The 26373-nt window shown below is 41.1% G+C and overlaps 1 protein-coding gene across 1 annotated transcript in view; it reads right to left on the bottom strand.

Moving 5' to 3' along the window:
• LOC109037293 (dynein beta chain, ciliary) overlaps positions 1-26373 on the bottom strand; it is a 684333-nt gene that overhangs the window by 56750 nt on the left and 601210 nt on the right. The window contains exons 47-49 of the mRNA XM_072296415.1: positions 21339-21476; positions 19223-19448; positions 15712-15887 (exon numbers count right to left, since the gene is read on the bottom strand). Coding sequence (XP_072152516.1) covers positions 15712-15887; positions 19223-19448; positions 21339-21476 — 540 coding nt within the window. The remainder of the gene's footprint in view (positions 1-15711; positions 15888-19222; positions 19449-21338; positions 21477-26373) is intronic.

Below are 26373 nucleotides of genomic sequence, written 5' to 3'. Positions count from 1 at the left end.
CATTCAAACTCGTTGGAATCCAATGATCAGGATCATTCAAGCTCGTTGGAATCCAATGATCCGGATCATTCAAGCTCGTTGGAATCCAATGATCAGGATCATTCAAGCTCGTTGAAATCCAATGATCCGGATCATTCAAGCTCGTTGGAATCCAATGATCAGGATCATTCAAGCTCGTTGAAAGCCAATGATCTGGATCATTCAAGCTCGTTGAAAGCCAATGATCTGGATCATTCAAGCTCGTTGAAATCCAATGATCCGGATCATTCAAGCTCATTCGGGCGCATTAAAATTCAATGATCAAGTGAACGATCTGGATCATTCAAATTTGAATGAGCTGACGAAAAACTCATTCAAATTGAATGATCCGGATCGTTCATTTTTCAATGAGCTTGAATGATCCATTTTTTCTCGGGCGCAGTCGCTGATGTCATGGCCGAGAGTGCGTAGCGTGCGTGACAGGGACCGACCCCCTGCCAGCATATTGAGACAGTTTTCCACCTACAGACCGAACAGCGCTAGTGCAAAGCCCGCCGTTTTCTTATGTCGTGCGTCCCTCACGCAAAGACCCGCCTGACTGTCGCGAGCCGGACGGAAAGTGTTCAGTGTCCGTCGTGGTGTGGGGCCACGAGGTTCACCGCGAGTGTGGTGCAATAGAGCAAGGAGGCCATCCCCTCTCCTCTTCCCCGCGACGTCGACCGATGTACCAGAGTGACGCAGTGCCGCCCACGTCACGCGGTCCGCGCCTCCGGCTTCGCGCAGCCTCTGCCGCTTCCGCCTCCGGCGAGGCCCCCCGGCACACCAGCCAGCCGACCGCGACGGAGCCCACGGCACACCAGCCAGCCGACCGCGACGGAGCCCACGGCACACCAGCCGCCGCGTCCGATCACTACAACGGCCCTTGCCTTTCCAGCTGAGACGACTACGCCGCACCGCGCCTGAGTCAGTGCTACCCCTCCTGTGTTTTCCCCCCTTCAGACTGTAAAGACTTTAGTCCTCCCCCTTTTGGCGTTTTGTTGTTGCCCGTTAGCCCCCTCCCCCGGACTGCCTTAGTTTTGCCTATGTTCATTGTCCGTATGCCTGTATTTTTTCTTTGCTTTTGTTTGCCTATATAAAGATTTGTTCCCCCCATTTTCGGAGTTTTACCTGTTTTTTCCCCCACCCACTTTGTTCTTAAGTTCTCGTTTGGCAATGTGAGAGGCAAACAGGGTCGGCTCAAAACCACTCTCCGGGAGTTTAGTTTTTTGGCTACCCGAAGCCGGCCACCACTTGAAACGGCTAAAACACGCCCGGCAACGCACTTGACACGGGCTCGCTCTGGGGGCGTAAAGAGCGTGAATATTTCGGGGGCGCCTAAAAGGCGAGGTCTCCACCAATCCGCGAATTTTAGGAGCCCCGGATAGCTCACATGGTTGAATGATGACAATACAACAATTAATTGATTAAATGATTGATTTATTAAATGATTGATTGATTTAATAATCATAGACAGAATACACGAATCAAATTTCAGAACAACGAAACCGAAAAACACAACTAAATCTTCTTCAAAATCTTCCAAACTTCCAAAAACTCCCCAAGCAACCGAAACTCAGAAAGAGACAAAAACTGCAGCTCGCACACCAGGACTTGGCTGGGGCAACGGTCGGTCGACTCTATGTTGCTGATCCTCTATGCCAGGGGTCTCGCGGAGGCTGCTGACGGATTTTCACTCAAAACGTTGACGGAAGGGTTGAACCGCACTCAGGAACTCGGCGGGGGCAACGGTCGGACGACTCTAAAGTTGCTGATCCTCTATGCCGGGAGGTCTCGCGGTGGTTGATTCGACACCACCGAAAAACGCTTCGAGGACTCAGGGATGGAATTTTACGAGCACCTGGACATTACACGGAATCGCGACATTTCCCATCCCGGCGAACATGAGCGACTGACTTTAGAAATTTTCCGGAAAACGCGTGTCACCGTGCACCGCCGCTTCCCACGTCCCGCGCGTCCTGCCCCTTTACGCCAATAGCATCACACGAAAAGTGCTGATCAATCTAGGGCTGGCCGCGGTTCACACGGGAAACAAGAGCAAAACCTACCTAACCTATGACGTCACAATATTTCCTCCTCGCTGAGCCGCTGTCCGGCGTGCGATCCGCGCTATTCTCCCAGTACAAGAACAACATAAATAATTTTTAGGTGTAGAGCTCAATTTTCGTTTCACTAATTCCGACAACAAAGTTAGGAAGGTGCTGGTATTGGCTAGCGTGGGCTGCATGGCTTATATCAACTACTGCTCCACTGTGATGCTATCGTGACGGTTATTTTTTGTCGTGTGCTTGTGTGATTTTTTTTTACTTGTAACTATTAATTATTCGAGAAAATGTCCGAGCTTCGAGTTATCAGTGTCATGCATGCTGTGTGCAGTGCATTTTGCGTATCTAAATCATCCTAATTTGTGATCAATCGTTCACTCTACGAGATCACTAAATCAAATACGATTTTAAAACTTAACATACAATGCCAGTTTTTCAATCAAGTTCTCCTCATAATTTTTATTGTTTTAATAATATTGAAAGATTAAAGTTACCTTTACAACCTTTCAAATGTGCCGGGATGTGCGATTTCAGTTCACTCGTATCTGTACGGAATGTCAAACCATGAGGCTGTAAGTCGAATCTTATACGTATAAGTATACTGCTCATTTTACTAGTTATTATCACGAGAGGTCTAGTGGCTGGTCTAAAGTATTAAGCGCCACCTATCGGCTGAGCGCTTAAGAGGGTGGGTCTACTTTCCTGCCACGTACACCGGCGGTAGAGAGGGCTGTAAAGCTGGTAACCGGATGCTGCATCAATGGTTTGTGGGAATGAAGCTCGCGGTGGATTTACTCGAGGTAAACTACACGCTCGAAAATTACATCCCACAGCAGCTCAAAAATCCTCCAAAGAATTCAAGGATTTGACTGAAGCTGGACCATCAAAATAAGTAATAGGTTAGTTCATTTGATTCTTTATTTGCATTGTGTTAATGAAAGTAACTTCTCCAACCTCCATTTATTTACATGAATTACTTTGTATTCAAAGTACTGATGAATAGCAATTTATCATATTAAAATTTCAAGGTTACGCTAGGTTGCCAAACTACAGCTGGAACAATGAAAATAAAATGGGATTTTAAGGCATTTTGGGCAGTTTTGCCCGTCATCAATGGGAGAAAAAACGTAAGAATAATATTTCTTAATAAAAGACTAAGTGATGAATTTTTCACAAAATCGGTCTTCAGTATCACTTTGCGCCGAAAAATGACATTGGTGCCACTTTGCAGGTGAAAAACAGTAAAAAATCGTGATTTAGGGGTATTTCAGCGGTTTTTTGCATTCCGGGCACAGAAGATGACGGCGGAAAAATTTCAAAACATTTTTGCTTCATTTTCTCACCTATTGGCAGCCTTTGCGCGCCCTCCATTCGCGGAACGAAAAAAAAAGGTCCAAGAACCCTCCACCCTAATACACACCCAGTCACTAAAAATTAAAATTCCAAAATCAGACCTTACTCTGCAGTTTCCAATACTAGAGACATCCCGGAGAAGATGGTCAACTGTTTCGGAGATATCACAAGTCCGAAATTCAATAATTTTTGAACAATCTGGCAAGAATGTTGAAGAATGACGGCTCAGAAATTGTGAAAAAACAACAACAGACCTAAATGCTGAAAGTGAATTGTACTGAGGGACCAATTGTAGAAATGATAGGAAAGAAAGAAAAGATGGAGTAGGATATTAGGTTTTGAAGTGAGACAAGTGAAGAGCCGTAGCGACCCCCCAATTTGCCTAGGCTCGGAAAATGAGAGTGAGAAGAGAAAGATAACTATACAACAAACTGCATACTTGTTGTTAGTAACTATATTACTTTATGTATATATTATTCTACCTCTCCTTCTCTATTGCTAATGATTAATATATATATTATTCTATCTCTCCTTCTCTATTGCTAATGATTAATATATATATTATACTACCTCTCCTTCTCTATTGCTAATCTATATAAATAAAATCGTTGGGGGTTTCACTGTAACGCTTATTTCTGGAGTTCTACCGGACCGATTTCGACGATGCTTGACTCTGGTTAAAGCCCTTGACGTCCCGATGTCCGCAAAACTTTCAGACTTCCAAATTTTTCAGCCTCTTTCGCTTGAGACGCTTTTAAAGCCAAATCCACCCCCCTCCGACCTTAAGTTTCCGAGAGTTGCGGTATGTTTCCGTTGTAACGCCTAATTTGAGAGATCTACCGGGGCGATTTTTACGATTTTTGGGTCGACCGCAAGCTCCTAGCTTCTAAATGCTCGCAAAATTGTCAGACTTCCAAATTTTTCAGACTCTTCTTCCTGAGACACTCTTAAAGCCAAATCCACCCCCCTCCGGCCTTAAGTTCCCGGGAATTGGTTATGTTCCTGTTGTAACGCCTATTTTGAGAGATCTACCGGGGCGATTTTTACGATTTTTGGGTCGATTGAAAGCTTCTAGCCCCTAGATGCTCGCAAAACTATGAGAATTTCCAATTTTTCAACCATATCTGTGTAAACCGCTGAGAGATGCAAATAGACCCCTCTCCATATTACTACTACACAGCCTTCACCCAACGCCGAAGGTCAAACTCGGACTCTGTCTCAGCACTGCTCTGTCTGAATAAAAGGAAGCCGCCCCAGCTACGTGGTTCCATAAAACTGTCGAAGCGGCGCGATGACATGGGTTTTCCCGTCCTTTTGTCTAACAACCCTCGAGACCGAAACTGCTCGCTACGGGATCGCAGCCCTATTGTCTCATATGCCAAACAAAATCTGACCCTCAAAATTTAAAGACAGTAAAAGTGCAATTTTTTCTATCATTCGGAAATTGTTTTTACAGTGTATATTTTTCGATTCGCGGTGAAATTTTGAGCAGAATGGTGGTCAAACTAATGAAAATAATGAAAATACATGATTCTACGGTACACTAAGATCGATACCACAACTGCTGCATTTATAACTTGCTGAACGATATTTCCGTTACTTATCAACATATCACGACGAAATTTAGTTCATTGTAATATACTTTTTTAGCAGAGCGTAAATTTACTGAGAAAGTTGAAATCGAACCCGATGAGAGAAATTTCATCAATTTTTTTGGAGCTGCACTAGGCCGAGCAGGAAGGGAAAAAAGGATGACGAATTGAGATCTATTGCTGCCGCCTGGTCTCCTGACTCATGTCCAGGCCTAGCTGTTCTTGAACGCTTTGACGAGATTTTGTCGGCAGACGAGTCAAAACATGATTTTCCGACCAGGGAGCGACATCCAAACCTCGCGCTAATCCTCTCATTGTATTTTTATTGGAGTTATGTCCGAATACTTTGAAGAAAACCGAAAATGGTCTCCTTTTTAAAGCGCAGTGTTTGCAATTCTAAGAATGACATATGAACATTCGGGAGTTGCCAAATTTTCTTCGATAAAATGTTTATTTTTGAGGAAAATTATGAATATGTTCCCCATGAAATTTTCAGACGTTTTAGATCAAATTAAAAACAAAAGTATCCAAAATTTTCAAAAATTTTCCTGAAATTTAGTGGTTTTCCAGGGGAAATTTGGCAACGTCTGAAGACTCATACGGCGTTCTTCCTTACCACTGCAGAATTATGTTCGTCCCTCCCGTTACCCCTACATCAGCCATCTTATCGAAGAGCAAAGGAAAACCGTGGGAAAAAACAGGAAACAAAATGTTTTCAGGACTGAATTGCTTCCTCTGAGTTGCTCCGAAAATCAGTCTATTCGTGTACGCTGCCAACTTAGCTGCATCCTGCATCTCGAGAGCAACACTGATTAGATTTCGAAATCTCGCGACTTTTTGAGAGGTTGCCCATCGCTCATCTGCTTTCGTCGGGCGTTCTTTTACGGTTATGTTAGTTGATCAATGGGTACTTAACAATATCTGCTCAATTTTTCTTTCTTTTTTCACGGAACAGTTCCGATTTGTGAGTGTCCGATACTGAGTGATACTATTTTGCCTCTGTATTCGCGAGATACGTTCTTTTGCGGCCGCGCCAGTCGATGAATGGATATTCCGCAATTTCTATTCATACTTTCTTTCCTTTCTTTTTTTTACGGAATATCCTCGGTTTTTTAGTGTCCAACCCAGTGCGAGGCTATTGTACACCTGTTTTCGCCAGAAACGTTCTACACAATTTCTACTCATATTTTCTGGGTGCAAATGTGCGAGATTGTTGCGTTCTGTGCATGAAGTTTGTCTCTTTTTAGTGCGTATACTAATTAATGAGTCTAATAATTTACACATTCAAACAATTCACTCGAATTTTTTACGCAGAATGTTCCTTGAGTGAGTAGCTAACGACTAGGAGGAGTAACTCCAAATTTACATGTATTTTGCCGGTCAGTGCCGAGTAACCGAAAATCCCTCTTTTATAAGGTAATACTTTTTGTACCCCGTTCGCTCATACATTTGCGCGAAATTCATTTGAAAATACATTCATTTATATGATGGCCAAATGCATGAGATGCTTTTTTTTAATGTAACATTCGAAATTGTCTCTTTTCTTAAGTCCTAAACTTCTCTACTACTGGCGCCACCCGACGTATGATTGTTTAAGTCTGTGGCTTTGGCGTGGTGTTGGCTGGAGTCCTGGAGGACGCCAGTGAGCTACTCCTCCTGGCCAATACCAAGTGCGCAGGGCTTACATTGTCATATTCCGGAGGGACTTCGCCTTATATAACTCACAGTTAATGCCCCCCCCCCCCCCCCGAAGAAAAATCCCTTACAGGAAAACTATCCATAATGCTTCTTGGCAATTTCGCGTAATTTCGTTTTTCTTTTGAAAATTTACAAGGAAGAACATTACGGAACTGAAAACAGGTAAACTAATTTAGGAAGGAATGCCTCTGGTATTCATGTATTCAGAAGAGTTCTTTTTGGATTACATTACTTTATCATCTTTTTGCATTTACGGCACGGAATACGGCTCGCTTGCGAGCCGTAAGTCACTCGCGAAGCGAGTGCCCGGGGGTCCAGGGGGCGGAGCCCCCGGCTAGACGCGAGGCGAGCGAAGCGAGCCACAGCGGCTAGTGATTAATATATATATTATACTACCTCTCCTTCTCTATTACAACAACGGTGACTACCGGTGATTATCGGTGACTGCAACAATTGATTTAATGATCTGGAAGAGATCCTATCTTTGGAGTTTTATTTTTACCTGACTCAGAGTGAATCGGCTACTATCCTTAGATAGGAAACCTGAAGGGTTACCAGGCGTATAGAACACCGGCTTCTGCAGTGAGCAAGAAAACCAGAAGGGTTTGAATTTTGAGAGCTATGTGCTATCGCAGTTATTATCATTCCGGATTCAGAAGAATCGGCTTCTCCAAATTGGAAGTGGTATACAAACTGTATGAGTCCAGAGATGACATGAAGAGTCGACCAACAAGAAAATGACCTGGGGTCAAGGCGTCCATATCTGAGGGACCTGTTGATAGAGGGCAGAGCGGCCTAGAATTCATTATCGCCTCCACTCGAGTTACGAGTGTAGTCATTTCCTCGAAGGTGAAAATATGAGTACCCATGATTCTTTTGAGATGATGTTTTGCGGATTTTATCCCTGCGCTTCATGTAGTCCACAAAAATTTGGCGCGGAAGCGGGCTGAAAATGCCAATTGATTTCTTTTTTGCTTAGATTTTCAGCGATGCTTGTTTCGTTAGTTTTTAGGAATGCATATAATTATTTTAAAGAGTTATTCATTCCTACAAAGTTGGTGCCGTTATCAGAGAACATATTTTTGCATAATCCTCTGCGAGAGACAAATCGAGCTAATGCCCCTTCAAAGGCCTTTGTAGTCAATTCGCTTACAAATTCCAGGTGTACCGCTTTAGTAGCCATACAAATAAATAAGGCGAAATACCCCTTCGTTTGCCTTCCATTTCTGAGCTTGTTTTCTTTGACTTGGAATGGTCCGCCGTAATCACACGCTGTGCTGAGAAACGGATATGCTGCCTGAACCCTCCATTTTGGTAAATCGCCCATAAGTGGCTGTGTGAATTTTGGTCTGACTTTAAAGCACTGAATGCACTTTTAAGTTTAGACCTGACTACGGCACGCCCATTAATTATCCAAAATCGTTGATTGCTTGCTGCTAAAGTTGAGCTGGGAGATAATAATCGATTACTAGCCGTGTGAAATGATGATTTTTAGGCAATAAAATGGGAAATTTGAAGTCGTAGCTCATGTCGGAGTGCCTGAGTCTACCACCTACTCGCAATAATCCCTGTTCATCTAAAAAAGGGCGAAGTTTGCATATAGAAGCAGGGCTCTCTTTTTTCTTGCTCAATGTTCTGATCTCTGTTTTAAATTCTTTGCCTTGAATAATTTTTATCCACCAGTGCCGGGCCTCTCGTAGCTCCGCACTGGAAATCTGTCCAGTTCTCTTCTTGGTAGGATGCCAGGTATTATGGCTAAATCTCAACATCCATGCGGTGGCTCTGAGCAGAGGGATAAATCCTGAAAATGATTTTAAGAAAGTTTCCTCCCATGATTTTTGTTTATTTTGTACCAGGGTGACGATGTCCGCCCTGCTAAAAATGTTCCATGTGGATTCACGTGGAAATGACCCGATTTCCATGTGATTTCATGGAAATCGTCTGACTTCCATGTCCTTCGACATGGAAATCATAACGTTTCCATGAAACTCACATGGAAACCAAGTCATTTCCATCAAGCCGTCATGGAAATGAAAACATTTCCTTGTGAGCTCGACATGGAAATCATAACGTTTCCATGCAACTCACACGGAAACCAAGTCATTTCCATCAAGTCTTCATGGAAATGAAAATATTTCCTTGTGAGCTCGACATGGAACTCATAACACTTCCATGCAACTCACACGGAAACCAAGTCATTTCCATCAAGCCTTCATGGAATTGAAAATCCCCTTCTCAGTTCGGCATGGAACTACACCCGAAATAAAAATTGCGGATTTAAACATGAATTTCGCGGCTTTAAAATCTTTCAATTTTTGGGCAATTCTAAACTGGACATACGCTCCGACATGCGCAACATGCGAAAATTACACATCGGAGCGTGAGTGTCGCGTTTGAAGCATAACTACGATGTTGAAGGCGCTCCGCAAGGTGCGCGCCAAGGAATTATACTCGGTATACGGTTCAAACCAGAGATGCAAGATTTTATATGTAACTTCATAAAATGAAATTTCGTGAATTCCAATCATTTTTGAAAACTTCTGTGCTATGGGCTCATTATGACATGAAAAGGAAAAATCTTAAGTTTTGGAAGGGGGGGGGGGAATGAAAGGAAAAAGGAAAAAAACCGAAAGAAGAGCTATACGATCATTGTTGCGGGTTGCATTAGCAGTCAAATTTTTTCTTCTCAGGCGTATGTTTAGAAAGGAGGTGAAGAAGATCCCCATATCAGGGTGATCGAAAAAAGTCTCAATTTTGGTCATCACTTAAGTACTTTTTCATCAGAAGGTAGTGTTTAGCATGTTATGTTTTTATCTTCAGTTATTAAATCCTCTAAATTTTTTTGTAAAGAATTTGAAAAGAATTGCTGGAACCAATTTTTTTTAATGATATGATTTCGATCTCAGCCCCTGAAAATCAAGTACCTGAAATTTTATGAAGCTCAATAATTAAAGAAATGTGCCAAAATGTATGATGGATAAAAGCTTAGTATGTACTTACATCTACACTCAAGCGAAAGCAATGATAAGCACAATAATCTTAAAAAGTACATGGTGTACTCAAAGCTCCCTGATGAAAATTAGGGCCACCCTTTCAGACATACTTTGTGGGCAGGCCATCTGTGACAGGCATGGGAACTTGTTTGACGGGTATATGTCAGTATGTAATTGATATCAGCGCATAGACCTTCTTGGACTTGTAGGATTTTCTATATCATAGCAGCGTAGTTTTTCAAAGTTCGCATGTTAGCAGTTCCAAACCCACATGTATCTTCCACTAGGCATGTGTAAAGAGAATCTTTCAGCTAAATATGCATCATGCAAAGTAATAATGGATGACATCTGTCATGCAGACATACTCAATAAAATAGAAAATGAACAAACAACACTCACCAACTCGCTCAAGTCTGTAATCCACTGGGTCAGAAAAATCCACTTGAAGACAATGAATCCAAATTTCCGATTAGAACTGGTGCAGGTACGAAGGAACTTTTGAAAACACGATGAGTGCATTGTAAAAATATCTAAAGCACTCTTTAACGTAAGAGAAAAACTAGCACCATGATTTAATAGCTGATCAATACAGAACACCACTCTCAGAAAAGCACTGACACAACACGATTTTTCAGTTTAGTTTTAGAGGAGAAAGCATTTTTCAAAAGATGCGACATCATAGATCCACAGCTTAAATAATTTCACGATTTACTACGATCATTGATGATATTAAGGTAGCCATCGATTCTCTACCCGACGTTCCTTCCACACATGACAGGAAACATCTACAGGCATAGAGCAAATGGCACTGAGCAGCAATGTACATCTGATAAGGCAAGCTCCTGGAAGTGTCGATCTGCAAAAATACAAAGCGGGAGACAGATCATCAAATTGATCTACCTATGGTTAATGGCCGTCCTTGGAGACAGACAATAAACTACGTAACAATATATCAACCACCTTTTGATAACAGAACGAATTTAAAATGAGAGCAAGACCCTTCCTTATGGAGGGAGGGCCAAGAAACATTTAAAAACGGAACATTTTCCTACTGACAGGTCTGAGCCACTGAATAAAATACTTTCCACCAGTCAATAAAATTTTAAATTTTGAATGTTGATGGATAACCTGATTGCCAGTATACATTGAGTTGAAACCAGTTGAAACATCTGATACGTAGAGCAGTTCATTCTTATAGAAGCTTCGGAAGTAGTTCCAGATAGGTACTTTAAAATTAGACACCGGTCAAATGTAGTACAAGAGAGGAAATGGGTGCAACAAAACTTTAATTGTCCTTGATTCTTTTGTGAAAGGTGTGAAAGTGAAAAATTATTCATTAAATTACTTACTTGAGGTGATGTGGTGATGTGAGAGATAAATATAACCTAACTTTTGTGAAGATGTTCCTAGTTCCTGGAATAATCGTTCCTTGCCGATACTTCCAGGGTTGTATTTATTATCTAAATAATTATCAGGCAAATGTTTTCAAAAGGATTAAAATACAAAAACTGGCTTTCTATAATCATTATAGTGGCTGATTTTCACTCATTTTCATACGCAACCTCGATAAAAAGGCAAAAGGCGGAACCGCGGAATGGTCCCTCGTCCAACTGTTCGATGTCCAACTCGCACTCGGAACTCCGGAGTCCGGACCATTGTTCAATTCATCAATCCACTCAGCCCAACGAGAACGAACTCAGCCAGCCAAGCCATGCCTTGCCGTGAATTTCAAAATGAAAACTTAAGTTGATCTACTTTTCATGATTCTTAACGAAGAATCGATTGTATTATCGGCGTCTACTTGACTATACTCAGTTTCATCGAACACAGGTAAATTATCTCTCTTTCACTTCTTGACGACGGACACACCTAAGTATGAGCCTGTCACCTTGTACTTTCATTACACATTTGTCATGTCAAGCTATACTGATCAAGTAACTCGAGTTTAATTTTCTTTGCCGATTTACGATTCAGTCGATATGTTCTAACGAGCGAGGTAATTGTGAATTCTATTCTCTTGGTTTGCGAATGCGTTTACTACCATGTGCTATTCCTAACCGTGGTTACGAAGTTGATCGAAGAGTCTACGTCTAATAAATCTATCCACTCCTTCTGTAGGAAGGGAGATAATCTTTCATCTATTTAGCATTGAAGGGAAAGACCAGAATCAAGATGGTGGATCTTCTGTTGCACTCTCTAAGTGCAAATCTTATTATCCGCGGACTTCATCACAAGTAGAAACTTCCCAACTCTTGCAGGCGAGTGCTATAGGTAGTCTGTTGGAACATCCTCATACTGCCTGCATTTTCCTTGCGTCTTCAAAAGAATCAAGGACAATTAAAGTTTTGTTGCACCCATTTCCTCTCTTGTACTACATTTGACCGGTGTCTAATTTTAAAGTACCTATCTGGAACTACTTACGAAAGCTTCTATGAGAATGAACCGCTCTACGTATCAGATGTTTCAACTCAATGTATACTGGCAATCAGGTTATCCATCAACATTCAAAATTTAAAATTTTATTGACTGGTGGAAAGTATTTTATTCAGTGGCTCAGACCTGTCAGTAGGAAAATGTTCCGTTTTTAAATGTTTCTTGGCCCTCCCTCCATAAGGAAGGGTCTTGCTCTCATTTTAAATTCGTTCTGTTATCAAAAGGTGGTTGATACATTGTTACGTAGTTTATTGTCTGTCTCCAAGGACGGCCATTAACCATAGGTAGATCAATTTGATGATCTGTCTCCCGCTTTGTATTTTTGCAGATCGACACTTCCAAGAGCTTGCCTTATCAGATGTACATTTCTGCTCAGTGCCATTTGCTCTATGCCTGTAGATGTTTCCTGTCATGTGTGGAAGGAACGTCGGGTAGAGAATCGATGGCTACCTTAATATCATCAATGATCGTAGTAAATCGTGAAATTATTTAAGCTGTGGATCTATGATGTCGCTTTTGAAAAATGCTTTCTCCTCTATAACTAAACTGAAAAATCGTGTTGTGTCAGTGCTTTTCTGAAAGTGGTGTTCTGTATTGATCAGCTAGTAAATCATGGTGCTAATTTTTCTCTTACGTTAAAGAGTGCTTAAGATATTTTTACAATGCACTCATCGTGTTTTCAAAAGTTCCTTCGTACCTGCACCAGTTCTAATCGGAAATTTGGATTTATTGTCTTCAAGTGGATTTTTCTGACCCAGTGGATTACAGATTTGAGCGAGTTGGTGAGTGTTGTTTGTTCATTTTCTATTTTACTGAGCATGTCTGCATGGTCCAAATATCATGTGCTCCCATTGGGACGCTTGTCTCCTTTGTCTTGATTCTAAGATTTATTTAATTTCCGTGAGCAATTTGGATGGTACTGAAACCTTCTTGTGATCATTTTTATGCAAATGGTTTTCTTTCCATGAAAAATTGTCACGGAAATGATTTCGTTTCCATGAAAAATTTTCTCGGAAATGATTTCGTTTCCATGAAAAATTTTCATGGAAATAAGCCACATGGAAATCAGCCACACGGAAATCAGCCACATGGAAATATTTCCTGTTCCATTTTTCCGTGTCATTTTTTCATGGAAATCAACTTCATGGAAATCATCCACACGGAACATTTTTAGCAGGGCGGTAGTTTGTCGATGATTTCTGCTCTGCTTTCTGGGTCAAATAGACTCAACTTCGGCCATTTCTCTTCTGGCTCTTGCAACCATTTTGGTCCATGCCACCGTAAACTATTGTCGGCAAATCTGTCTGGCATGCAGCCTCGGCTGGCCAGATCGCTCGGATTATCTTCAGACTTGACATGCCCCCAATGTTAAGGTGTTAATACTTCTAAAATTCAAGTAACTCGATTAGCGACGAATACTTTGAGCCGGTAAGGTGGAGTTTGGAGCCATGATAAGACGACTGTGGAGTCTGAATAACCGAACACCTTCCTGATTGGATGAGCCATTGAGCATGTGTAGTGAGCAGCATCTAGTACTCTAGTAGCTCTGTTAATAGCGCATCCCCCTGCAACTCCAGCCTGGGAATGCTCATCGGTTTGAGAGGTGCCACCTTAGTTTTCGCCATTAAAAGGCTGGTTTTTACCTCACCGGAGCTGCTTTCGACTCTTAGATACACATTGCCGCTGTATCCTAATTTGCTGGCGTCGCTAAAACCGACAAGATCAAATTTCACTCCATCGATCAGAGACACATGACGCGGAATACGGATCTCGGAAATTTTGATGAGTTCTTCGGTGTACTTTTTCCACTACGCTTGAAGCTCGAGAGGCACCGCCTCGTCCCACTCTATGCCTAATAACCACAAATGTTGAAGAAATTGCTTGCCTTTTAGCGTAATTGGTGATATCAGGCCAAGTGGATCAAAAATTTGGGCGACGACTGAGGCGATACCTCACTTTGTATACACCGGTGTGATTTTCTCAACCTTGAATGAGACTATATCGCTGCTTGGCTGCCATTGTATTCCGAGAAGCGATTCGGAACTGTCTGCATCTGAAAATTCTACTGGAGTTTTGAGATTGGACTCCGGCAAGTCCTCCAATATTTTTGGGTCATTTCTTGACCACTTTTTCAGCTCCATGTTGCATTCACCGGCGCCCACGATTATTTCATCTCTTGCGTGTTTTGTCTCTTGAATAGAATCTGCTCCGGCCAAAATGTTATGGACGAAAACTTTTTTTGTGAGAATTACCTTTGCTACGGGATATTTTTCGCCAGTGTTTTCGCCGTGCTGGCGCATGGTGCGCAGACATACATAAGGAGATGATGTTAACAGAGTTAAAACTTGAATTATGTCTGTCTGTAATGTTAGAACCACATCATTTAATTCTTTGCCGGACGTAGTTTTCATTGAAGCATCAAAAACCACTCGCATTTTTGAGCTTGTGCTTCACGGAAAAAACAAGATGAGTGTTGGGCACTACTGGCCGTTTAGTGGTGAGCAGTTGAGGGCTGGCGTCTAAGCGCTGTACAGCTCAACACAGGAAGGCAGTAGAGGTGGGCCATATTTTACGCTCGCCAAAATCACTTTAGGGTTGGACATGGACACTACTATTTCCTTAGTGACCCAGCCTTGAACTGTTTAGGGTCCAGCACTACTCGGAGTAGGTGGCTCCATTTGATCTAAACCAGTTTAGTGCCCAGCTCTACAGTGTAGGGCCCACCGCTACAGCCGTTTTTCCCGTGTTATTTGTTTCCATATCCCATGGTGGGGGATGTAATATTTGCCCTGACCTATTTAATCACCTATTTAATCATTGTCTACTGATTTCATACGTACAAGCTCCTCATATTCCTTCATGAAGTCTTTGTATGCGTGTTTGAAGTCTGGATTTCCATTCAATTGATGCTCTAATTTGATAAGTCGATTTTTTGCAAGATGATATGAATCCCCAAGATTCATTTTTTCTTCGGCGAGAAGCATAGGGACTGAATACCTACCATCGCTGTCTCTTGAGTGATTTTCCATGAAAAGTTCTTCATCTAAGAGGTCATTTGGACTTTTGATTGGCCTTGACGGGAGCTCCTCTATCTCCCAATGTCGTCGAAGGCAAGTTTCAATTTCTGAATTGATGGACAGCAAAGCAGAGATTGGTGCTGATTCTGAGGTTGTCACTGCTGCTGTGCGTGTTGCGTCATGCGGGGCGCTAAATTTGCCCACAGATGTTTGGGAACATCGCAGTTTTACATCATTTTACACGTTTTTATTTTATGAATTAGTTTGATATGAGTTAAAAATGTTGAGAAATTGATTTCTAGAATTTATTATAATTATTATTATTTATTATGAAGCGGAAATCAGAAAAATTTAAGGAACAATTATTCAATTTCCTGCACCATCCGGCAACACTGTAAAATCCGATGTTGCCAATTTTCACCAGTAATTAAATCATTTATTTGTGTGCACCTTCTGGCAACATTGTTGCATGACCTACAAGTTGAAAGGGCAACAAAAGGCAGGGATTCTTCATTATGGAAAGGGTATTTTAGAGTCTACATACCAGATCAGATGACATAAATTCTTCCAAATATGTTCGACACAGCCTTCTATCCCAATCATCAGTTATGTGACCTCCATACATGATTTCTCCAAATAAATATCGTAGATCTTCCCATGGAACTTTCGAGTTGGCCTCAAGGTAGTTAAATAAAACATGAACACTAATCGTCAAATCTCCTGCATCAAAACCAAACTTACATTACTTAACAAAAGGCTTAAATTTGCATTTAATGATAGCAGCTCTAATAGATAGCGTCGAATGGTAGTTTTAATTCAAAATTCATAGATTTACAAATAACAATGATTGACAAATGCAAGGCTGAAACTTTCATGAAACAATCTGTTAGGTTGTTGTTCGTTCGAATGATGCAAAAGATCATTTTTCGCCGAACAGTATTTACACGGTACTGTTAATGAAATGATGTCTTCAAGCAAAAGCACTTCTTTTCATTAGTACCTAAAAAGTGATTACCACCAAATTTGTAAGTCAAAATTTTGGAAAAAAATCCTAGATAATTAGTATAAAAACTGAAACTACAAGAGGGAGAGAAAAAAAGAAAAAAAGAGAGTATTATTATTAAGAAATAAAAAATCTATTAAAATTTCATAAAACAGTACTGCTTTATTTTACAATATTTCATAATATTAATGCTGACGATACCCATTTTTCCAGGCTAGAACCTTGCATCTCAGTTTAATACATTGCTCTCTAGTCAAATGTCTATCTGACATGAACAATATGCTTCCATGATCTGATGGCCAAAGCCAGATGGAGTGTCTAGCCCGTTTCTAGCAATGCCAGCTAGGGCTGTTCTATCGGTTGTCGGTAAGCTACCGAAACAGTTCTATCAGGAAAAAGTTACGATAAGAGCGCTCTTGCCGATAGCGATCAGAGTTTTCGGAGCTGACGAAAATAAGCTGTTGCCATTTGTACATTTACAGGGTGTTCGAAAAGTCCCCTCCGCCCCTCTAACTTTTGACCTAATTGAGGTAGAGATTTGAAACTTGGAGGGTGTTCCTAGATCAAAGGAAGCTACTTTTTGACCCCCCAAAATTTTTGGGGGGGGGGGGGTTACGGACCCTAACTTTTTTTTCAAATGGGAAGACCCCCTTTGTGATATCTCGTTCGAAAGAGCATAAAAAAAGAAAATTTTTCGCGCAAACCCGAAGTCATTATCTCAAACAGTTTCAAAATGGCGGCCGGTCAAAGTTCAAAATGGCCGAAAATTGGCACCTCTGCTATTTGCACATGGATTTGCTTGAAACTCGGTATCTGGGGGTATTTTGGCTCGAGAATAACGAATTTGACGTTAGATTTTTAAAAAAACCCTAATTTTTCTAAATGGCCGCCGGTTTATGCTCAAAGTGGCCGAAAATTTGACAAACTCGATTTTTTGCCAATGGATTCACCTGAAATTCGGTATCTGGAGGTATATTGACCCGAGAAGAACGAATTCGACGTTAGATTTTTAAACAAACCCTAATTTTTCAAAATGGCCGCCGATTAAAGTTCAAAATGGTCAACAATTGGCAACCTCGACTTTTTGCCGATGGATTCGTCTGAAACTCGATGTTTGGGGGTATCTGGGTAGGAGACAAACCCAGATACCCCCAAACACCAAGTTTTAGACGAATCCATTGGCAAAAAGTCGAGGTTGCCAATTGTTGACCATTTTGAACTGTAATCGGCGGCCATTTTGAAAAATTAGGGTTTGTTTAAAAAAACGTCGAATTCGTTCTTCTCGGGTCAAAATACCCCCAGATACCGAATTTCAGGTGAATCCATTGGCAAAAAATCGAGTTTGTCAAATTTTCGGCCACTTTGAGCCTAAACCGGCGGCCATTTAGAAAAAGTAGGGTTTTTTTTAAAAATCTAACGTCAAATTCGTTTTTCTCGTGCCAAAATACCTCCAGATACCGAGTTTCAAGCAAATCCATGTGCAAATAGCAGAGGTGCCAATTTTCGGCCATTTTGAACTTTGACCGGCCGCCATTTTGAAACTGTTTGAGATAATGACTTCGGGTTTGCGCGAAAAATTTTCTTTTTTTATGCTCTTTCGAACGAGATATCACAAAGGGGGTCTTCCCATTTGAAAAAAAAAGTTAGGGTCCGTAACCCCCCCCCCCCAAAAATTTTGGGGGGGTCAAAAAGTAGCTCCCTTTGATCTAGGAACACCCTCCAAGTTTCAAATCTCTACCTCAATTAGGTCAAAAGTTAGAGGGGGGAGGGGACTTTTCGAACACCCTGTATTTTACGCGCCGCCGCGCCTGGCATGGCAATCTGATAAACCGACACACGGGGCAACAATGTATAGAGTGCGAGGTCTCACAAATCCGATAAGGACGGCTGTTAACGATATCATCGCCACTGTCGGTACTGCCGCCAGTTTCGGAAAGAGACGATAGGTATCGATTGTGTTCCGGCAAGAATTCGTTTGAACACCCTAACGCCAGCCCTAGGGTGCGTGAAAAAAATACAAGTTTTAAATGATACACTCCTTGAGAGGCAATCTTTGCCTAAGGCAATAAAAAAAAAATAATGATAAAATAATAATTGCCAAAATTCTGTCTACTTTCAACCGTATTAAATGGTGCCAAAAGTCAATCTTTTATTGAGATTCTGATGTTTACGTTAAGACCTTGGATACGTGCAAAAAACCTATCGGTCATCCCACGTCAACTGTGCCAGGCTCGGAACCCGACCCCCACCCCCCTCCCGATTTGGGTGAAAATTGGTATACGAGGTCTTTACATCGTTATAAGAAGCTCATTTGAAGGATTTTCGCATCCGACTCCCCGCTCGTGAGATATGGACCTCTACCTAAAGATGGGGTGAATTTTTACGATATGCGAATGAGCCCGTTTCAGTGCGTTCCCCATTTTCTTGACTTCCCTCTCTTTGACTGTCCATGGTGGGCCTCTATATTATTCCATCAAACTTTTTAAAAATTTTTCTCGACCAATTTTTTACACAAATTCTAAATCTACCATCGAAATTGAGCTAAAAATTATTTACACGGCCGTAATTAATTCAGGTTTTTTTTTTTTAAATGTACCATTTCCTCGCAATTCAATGCGCAAACTGAATTATCTAAAAAAACAGTCTCCCTAATTTTCGATTTTTTAGACTTCAAGCTTAGGATACACTGAAAAAAAAATGCGTACTAAATTTAAGTAAACGAGTTGCCTCGGATTTTTTACTTATTTAATGTAGGCACTCAGAATTGTCTTGGAACAAGAAAGTCCTATAAGTTTGTTGAATTAAATCAACGGCGTTTTAAAATAAGCGATCATGTACTTGAAAGAGGAAACCTGTTTCTTGAAATTAGTAAACGGGAACAACGCCTTCAGAGCACCGTTGTTACCCAGCTTGCTTGAAAGAGGAAAACATATTGCGTCGAAAGAATATTATAATATATTATTATTGTTCCTAATACTTCATTGCAATGTAATGAACGATTTATCACTATAAATCAGTTTATTGACGGTTGTGAAGTTTTTTTTTTCCTTACCAACATTAAAAGGATAGCTCCGATTCCATCCTTGTGGACCAAATTTGTTTCTCTCTGCGATGCAAGCGTGGAAATAACACAATGAAAACAAGATGGCTTTAAATTCTCCCTCCTTTGAACACATTTCTAATGAATTCTGGTTGAAATTATCCAAAGCCTTATGTAAATTGGCCAACATTCCAGTGGGAGGCTCGTTGGTTATCTTTATGGAGGACTCAAGGATTCCCTGGATTAAAAAAGAAGAGAAAATAAGCATTTTCCGCAGCAAGGTGGGAATTCGGGTTATACCAGCCGTACCTGTTTATTTTTATTCCAAGATTTCCCGAATTTTCGCAGGATATCAGATGAAAAATCAACTAAATTTTCAATCGGAAATTCCCAATATATTCCAGTTAAAAATACAATTCACGAGGGAAAATTTGTTAGCATTTTAATCTAGTTACAGTTTCTCTTGGAAGAAACGACGAATCGTTGGTAGGTAAGACAGGATATTAAATCACGTCTGACTGAGGAGGCGATATTAAAAAAGATAAAAGTTGGAGAGGGGACTTCCTTAATTGAGTATTGGTGGGTGAAGGAAGTGTGTTCAATGCACAGCCTAGTTAGTTTTACTTGATCCACATGTTATCGATCAAAAAGTTGAGAAAATATGGATATTAGAGGAATCTTATTGACAGTATATTGCCCACTCTTGTTGCCAATGAGCTTGTTCAGTAATATTGCATTTTTTAAACTAGAGAATGCACATAGTTCACAGGAATTTTACCCGATTTTTTTTGAGCAATATTAATCCACGAAATACGAGTTCAAAGTTCCGTATTTTGAGCTCTCATTTAAACGCGCGTCGCTCGGGTTATTCAAGATGGCGTCCATTCTATCTGTCCGGCAATGGCCACACTTTTGACCTCGCGTGCCAGTTAGGTGCGGTCTGCCGCGTGTGGTAGTCCAAGAAGTAAAGAAACACCGGGCTGAATCTATCCGACTCCTATCCGATTACTCCAAAGAGAAAATAAGAGCTCGCATTGAATAGGAAGAAAGCGTAGTTGCCTGCTACTGGCTTGAGCTTCCCGCGCTTGCTATTCAGCCAATTAGACGCCCGACGAACACTTTTAAAAAGCGAACGCGGGAAGCAGGCAACTACGCTTTCTTCCTATTCAATGCGAGCTCTTATTTTCTCTTTGGGGTAATCGGATATGAGTCGGATAGATTCAGCCCGATGTTTGTTTGTCTACTTTTTGGACTACCACACGCGGCAGACCGCACCTCACCGGCACGCGAGGTCAAAAGTGTGGCCATCGCCGGACGGAAAGAATGGACGCCATCTTGAATAACCCGAGTGACGCGCGTTTAAATGCGAGCTCAAAATACGGAACTTTGAACGCGTATATTGTGGGTTAATATTGCTTAAAAAAAAAATTGGGTAAAATTCCTGTGAACTAGGTGCATTCCCTAGTTTAAAAAATGCAAGAATTACATATTACTGAACAGGCTCATTCTTTGAAATCTCTGTCTTGGTGTAGTTCTTGAGGTCTTTGGCTGTAACAGTTAGGGAAAGGAAGGTGCCAGCAGATGAAACCGCTTCATTCACCAGGGTATCAGCCTCCGTGTTCCCGAGTCGACTATTTATTCCATCCTCTTCAAAACAAACCGCCTTGACTAAGAACCAGCTAAGGAGGGAGCACGTATCTGAAGTCTGTTTCTGTGCCTTCTCCTCAAAATTTGTTTTATTCCTCCCTTAATTATGAAGTAAAGTGCGTTCAAGCAACTTGTTGCGGCACTTAATTTTATCGAGATAACATGCAGAGGATATGTAATAGGTACTATGCTCGCACGAAAGGGTTAAATGAGCCGAGGCTGCTAAGGCGCAACGCCGGCCATGGAAGAACTATAATCACAGATGCTCAAAGTTTAAAACCTCAAGATAGAAAAGAGAATCTAAACGTGGCTGGAACCCACCTCGGATAGGGTGAATTTTTGGAGAATGGGAGGTGGTGGTGGTGGAGGTGACGTTTCTTATTCAAAGCAGAAACAAGTCATCAGATTCATCTTAATAGAAACGCATGTTGCCATGAGCATAATGGAGACTTCAAGAACGTATTTCATTTTACTAACTTACTTGTGGAACTACATGAAACTCTGGATCCGGAGAAGGCTCAGCACTAATGAATAAACGGTAATTAGGATGAGGGTTCTCAAACGACTTCTCCATTTTCTTATCCAAAGTTGGCAACCAATTTTTGACTAGATGAACATTCTGCGAAGGAACAGGAGAAAGAGAAAAAAAATTAGCGTTTTGGAAGCGAACAAGGGGAGAGGGGGTCAGTACTAGCGTTATGTTATTCAACTTAATTGGTAAAAAACACATAAAATCGTATGAAAATTCATTCACTTTTCAACTCCTCTCGGGACGCTTAAATATTGCTCCTAACTTTTTTTTTTTTTTTTTTTTTAATTTTAATTAGGTACTCGAAATACGCCACGCAAGGCTCGTCTGAACCAACTTTATGTGAAAAGTCGATGACACCAAAAAGTCTCTTCGGGACTTTGAATATTTGGAGTCTGAAAGAGAGGTTGAGAGATACTCTAAGCCTGGAATTTTTATATAATGGGCCCCTTAAATTTTGGGATTTGGAACTTCTATTAAACAGCACCTTGGGCCCCAGAGCGCTGATCCGGCCGTGCCTAAGCTTTGCGTCACAGGGTAAGCAATACTAACCCCGAATCGTGGAGGTATCTATGACTTATATTTTGCGTTAGTGAGTTGATTTAAATTTTAAAAAAGGAGGCCGTTAATCATTTTACTGCAAAGGGCTTTGATTTATTTTTCACTCGGCAGAGTGACCCGAAAGTATCTTCCTTGTAGAATATGAAGATTTCATTGTCATTGTTTTGGTAAGATAAAAATTAAATGCAGAGATCATACAGGGTTATCCAAAAGTCACCTACTACCCTTTTAACTTTTTTCCTAATTGAGATAGGAGTTTGAAACTTTTGGAATTTTCCTCGGTTTAAGGTAGCAACTTATTGGTCCCCCTACAGTTTTGGAGGGCGCCCCCCCCCCACCTAAGGGGAGGGGGGCTAACTTTTTTTTCAAATAGCAACTCCCCTTTTGTGATACCTCATTTGAAAGATAATTAAAAAAGAAAATTTTTGGCGCAAACCGCAGGTCAAAATGTTGATTTTTGACAAAATGGCGGCCGCGGTCAAAGTTCAAAATGGCGGAAATTTGGCATTTCCGTTTTTCTATCGTCGGATTGGTCTGAAACTCATTGTCCTAGAGTTTTTCGGGATGAGAAAAACGATTCTGGCATTAGTTTTCCAGAAATGTCAGTCCTTTTCAAAATGGCGGCGGTTAAAATGGCGGCTTAGAGCGGGAAGTGGATATTTAGGCTGCTTCTCGTCGGATTTGTATGAGACTTGGTATCCGGGGGTATTTCGGCACGAGAACGGAAAATCCATATCACGGCTGCTTACCGATGGATTTGCACAAAAGTCAATACTCTGGTGGGTTTTGGCTCGAAAAAAATTAAATTTTCATTAGATTTTTGAAACACTGATTATCGTCAAAATGGTGGCGGAAAAGTAACGGAAAATCCGCATCCACCATCGCCATTCGCATTTTTGCCGCCGTTTCAAAAGTTCAGTGACCTTCTTGCACAAGACGATAAAAGAAGAGCCTCGGTCGCGTCAAGGGTTGGGGAACACGGCACGCATAATAGTCCCCACGCTGGGAACGAAGATGGTCGTGGATCGTCCCAGTGTATGGCACGACGGCCAACCAACAACACCAACCCTGCTCCAAGTGTGTAGTCGACTAGTCAGCCGACGACCACTAAAGCAGGGAAACTTAGGCAACGCATGACTTGGACTCTAAGTATGTATCAACACGTCATGCGTTGTTATTACCTCGCGTCTAACATGGATCGATTCCTGGATACAGGGCGGAAATGCGGAAACTTTTTCTTGGTAAGTTCCCTGACTGCGAAAATGTCTCAGAACAGCGCCTAATGGACCAAAAGCGAGTGATACTGAAGTCTTGTAAAATGTCTACTGATGATCTGCAGAGTATCAAAGATGTAGTCCAACTTTAAATTTCTCGCGGAGAATGTGAAGACGAAGTAAACGTATAAGAGGCTAATCCAGCGTCAGTTTCTTGCGCAGACGGTCCAGTAGAACAGCGAGACATTGTACCGGAATTACACACTGATGAAGGCATCGTGAGTGTGCAACTGATACTGCTGACGAGAACGTTATCAAAGCTGATACGCTAGAGGTTGCATTTACCTTTTGCTGAAATGATCAAATGGCAAGGAGTCAGTCTAAATCTTAGACAGTCACTGCCAAAACTTCCTTACACTCCTCAGTTGTTCGCGTGTATTGAGAGGATGAACCGAATTATACCAGCATACATTCGTGAAGAATCAACGCTAGAGGAGGTTCATTGCATCATCTATTGTGCAGCTCAGGCGATAACACAAGCCGTCAAAGGCCCAACTAATCATGGGCGTAGGGAAATCAAACTGAATGCACCAAGATGGCAGCTTAGGATTGAAAGGAAAGTGGCCAACCGAAGGCAGGAGATTGGGAGAGTCACCCAGTGTGTCAAGGGGAATGCCTCTAAGAGGGTAAGGGCGAAGATGGCCCATGGGAATGAGGAAAACCTTTTAACCCATCTTGATACACTAATGCAGAAGTTAAAAGTTCAAGCTGCCCGACTCAGAAGATATAAAAAATCATACCAGCGCCATTTAGATAACGTTCTGTTTCAGCGTAATGAGAGAGCCTTCTATCGGAGGATGGGAAACGCCGCGGATGTGAGGAACGCCCCCGAAGAAATACCATCGAGAGATGATGTAACGCGATTTTGGCGATCCATCTGGTCAGAGGCCAAGGAGCATAATAGCACAGCTCCTTGGATTGAGCAGGAAACAGTGCGTCATGCCCACATTACACATAAAGGTGAGGTTGAAATCACTAAGGAAGATGTGCGGAGAGCAACTCTGCATAGTCATAACTGGAAGGCTCCCAGACCATACAAAGTGCACAATTTCTGGCTGAAAAAGTTAACATGTGTGCATACGCAGCTTTCAAGAAGCATTCAAGATATTATTACTCATCCTGACAAAATGCCAATATTTCTGACTGAAGGAGTGACGTTTGCAAAGCACAAAGGAGGCGATTCGAAGGACCCATCTGAGTAAAGACCGATTACATGTCTCTCCACGCTCTATAAAGTCATCACATCCATTGTAATCCGATTAATTGGGAGACATGTAGCTAAGTGGAAAATTTTGTGTGAAGAGCAGAGAGGGTGTCGCAAGGGAACCCTAGTAGCACAACTTCCCTATATTATACTCATAATATACATATATATAATATTTTATAGATGTTTTATACTTATATTATAAATATATATACCTATTTTATACCTATAATACCTATATTATAGGTATAAAGATTATATTAGTTTGCGCTATATATTCTACATATATTATAGGTATAAATTTATATTTTATACCTATAAAAGATGTATTAGGAATTTGTAGGCCAGTCCTCTCCCCAAATTCTAGCCATATCAGAAGTCAATCTCAGCCTACATTTCCATTAAAACCATACTCGCCTGAGTAATGAAGAAAACAGAAACTCATGGTTATCGTCAAAGCGATCACTTAATCTGTGTCTTCTCTTAGCTGTGTCCAGGTACATTGAGCAATCTGCTTAAGGTACTTAAGTATTTCATTCTCTCTACCTCTAGGATTGTGAAAATGCTCAAATTGATGTTATTTGTCATGGTTTCTGGGGTGGTTAAACTAGACTGCGAAATATTGCATTGATTAAATCAAGTATCTTGGCACGTCTCGAATTTTTCGCCCGAAAACAGAACAGTTGCCCCTGCGCACGAAGAATCATTCTAAACCAAAATATTGGCAACATTCAGAGAATTTAAAGCAAGATCTTTTTTGAAAAAAAACCTTGCATTCAATGGAGTTAGCAATAACTGTATTCAATGCCAAGTTCTCTCCAAAAAGGATCCTGCTTTCATTTCTCTGAATTTGGCCGATTTTATGGATTGAGTTATTTTTAAGGCTCATGCCCAGGGGCTGTTGTTATTTTTTGGCTAAGAACCCAAAATCTGCCGAAATATTTGACTTGATCATTGCGATATATTGCACGCCAGTTTTAACACCCCAGAATATGACATATCACCTTAATTTTTTTCTACTCAAAGAGCTGCCATTTCAAGGAGAAACCACACCGAAGTACACTAGATTTAACGTGAGAAAATGACTGAACACAGAACATGATAGACCGATAGATTTACACCCATCATGAAATAGGCATTGATTACCTAACTCTCATCAAGGGCATTATTCGCGGTTATAGGCTTAGAACAAAAGCCATCACAAATTGAGACTAAAGTCAAGTATTGTTTATGTCACCACCCATCAGTACCTATAGTGCAATCTGACTGCATGAATTAACCTGTTAAGTAGTGCTGATTCATGTTGATTGTAATAAAAGAACACTACGAATCACTTTTATGACTTTTATTATCAAAAGACACTCTCATATATTTATCATTAAAAACAGCTGATAAGATTATAACCTACAATCCACCCCTTAATCGCAATCAGGTGTAGATAAGGCGCAGCTAATTTCGCGAAAAAAAAAACCGACGATTTTGACACAATTAATTTTGACACAATTATCCCCCCTGAAGGTCAACCCCTAATTTTGATCTTAAGTTCTCGAATTGTGGGGTTGGGATTCCCTTTGTCAAAATATCAGCTATTTGCGCATTTGTTGGCACATACTCGATTACAACTGTTTTGTTCTCTACCAATTCACGAATAAAATTATATTTGATGTCAATATGTTTCATCCGTCCATGACTAATTGGATTTTTAGCAGCATTTATACATGATTGATTGTCTTCTTTTACAATGACTTTTTCAACTGGTATTTTAAAAGAATTCATTAGACCTTTTAGCCACAAACCTTCACTAGTTGCTGTGCATAAAGCAACATATTCAGCTTCTGTTGATGACAGAGCCACTGTTGTTTGTTTCTTGGTCGCCCATGAAACGCAATTTCCAAGAGAGAAAAAAATATATCCGGAAGTTGAGCGCCGGTCTATTTTATCATTACCC

Source organism: Bemisia tabaci, chromosome 2 (genome assembly GCF_918797505.1).
Source record: "Bemisia tabaci chromosome 2, PGI_BMITA_v3".
Classification (NCBI taxonomy): domain Eukaryota; kingdom Metazoa; phylum Arthropoda; class Insecta; order Hemiptera; family Aleyrodidae; genus Bemisia; species Bemisia tabaci.
This window is presented reverse-complemented; position numbering and strand designations above follow the sequence as displayed.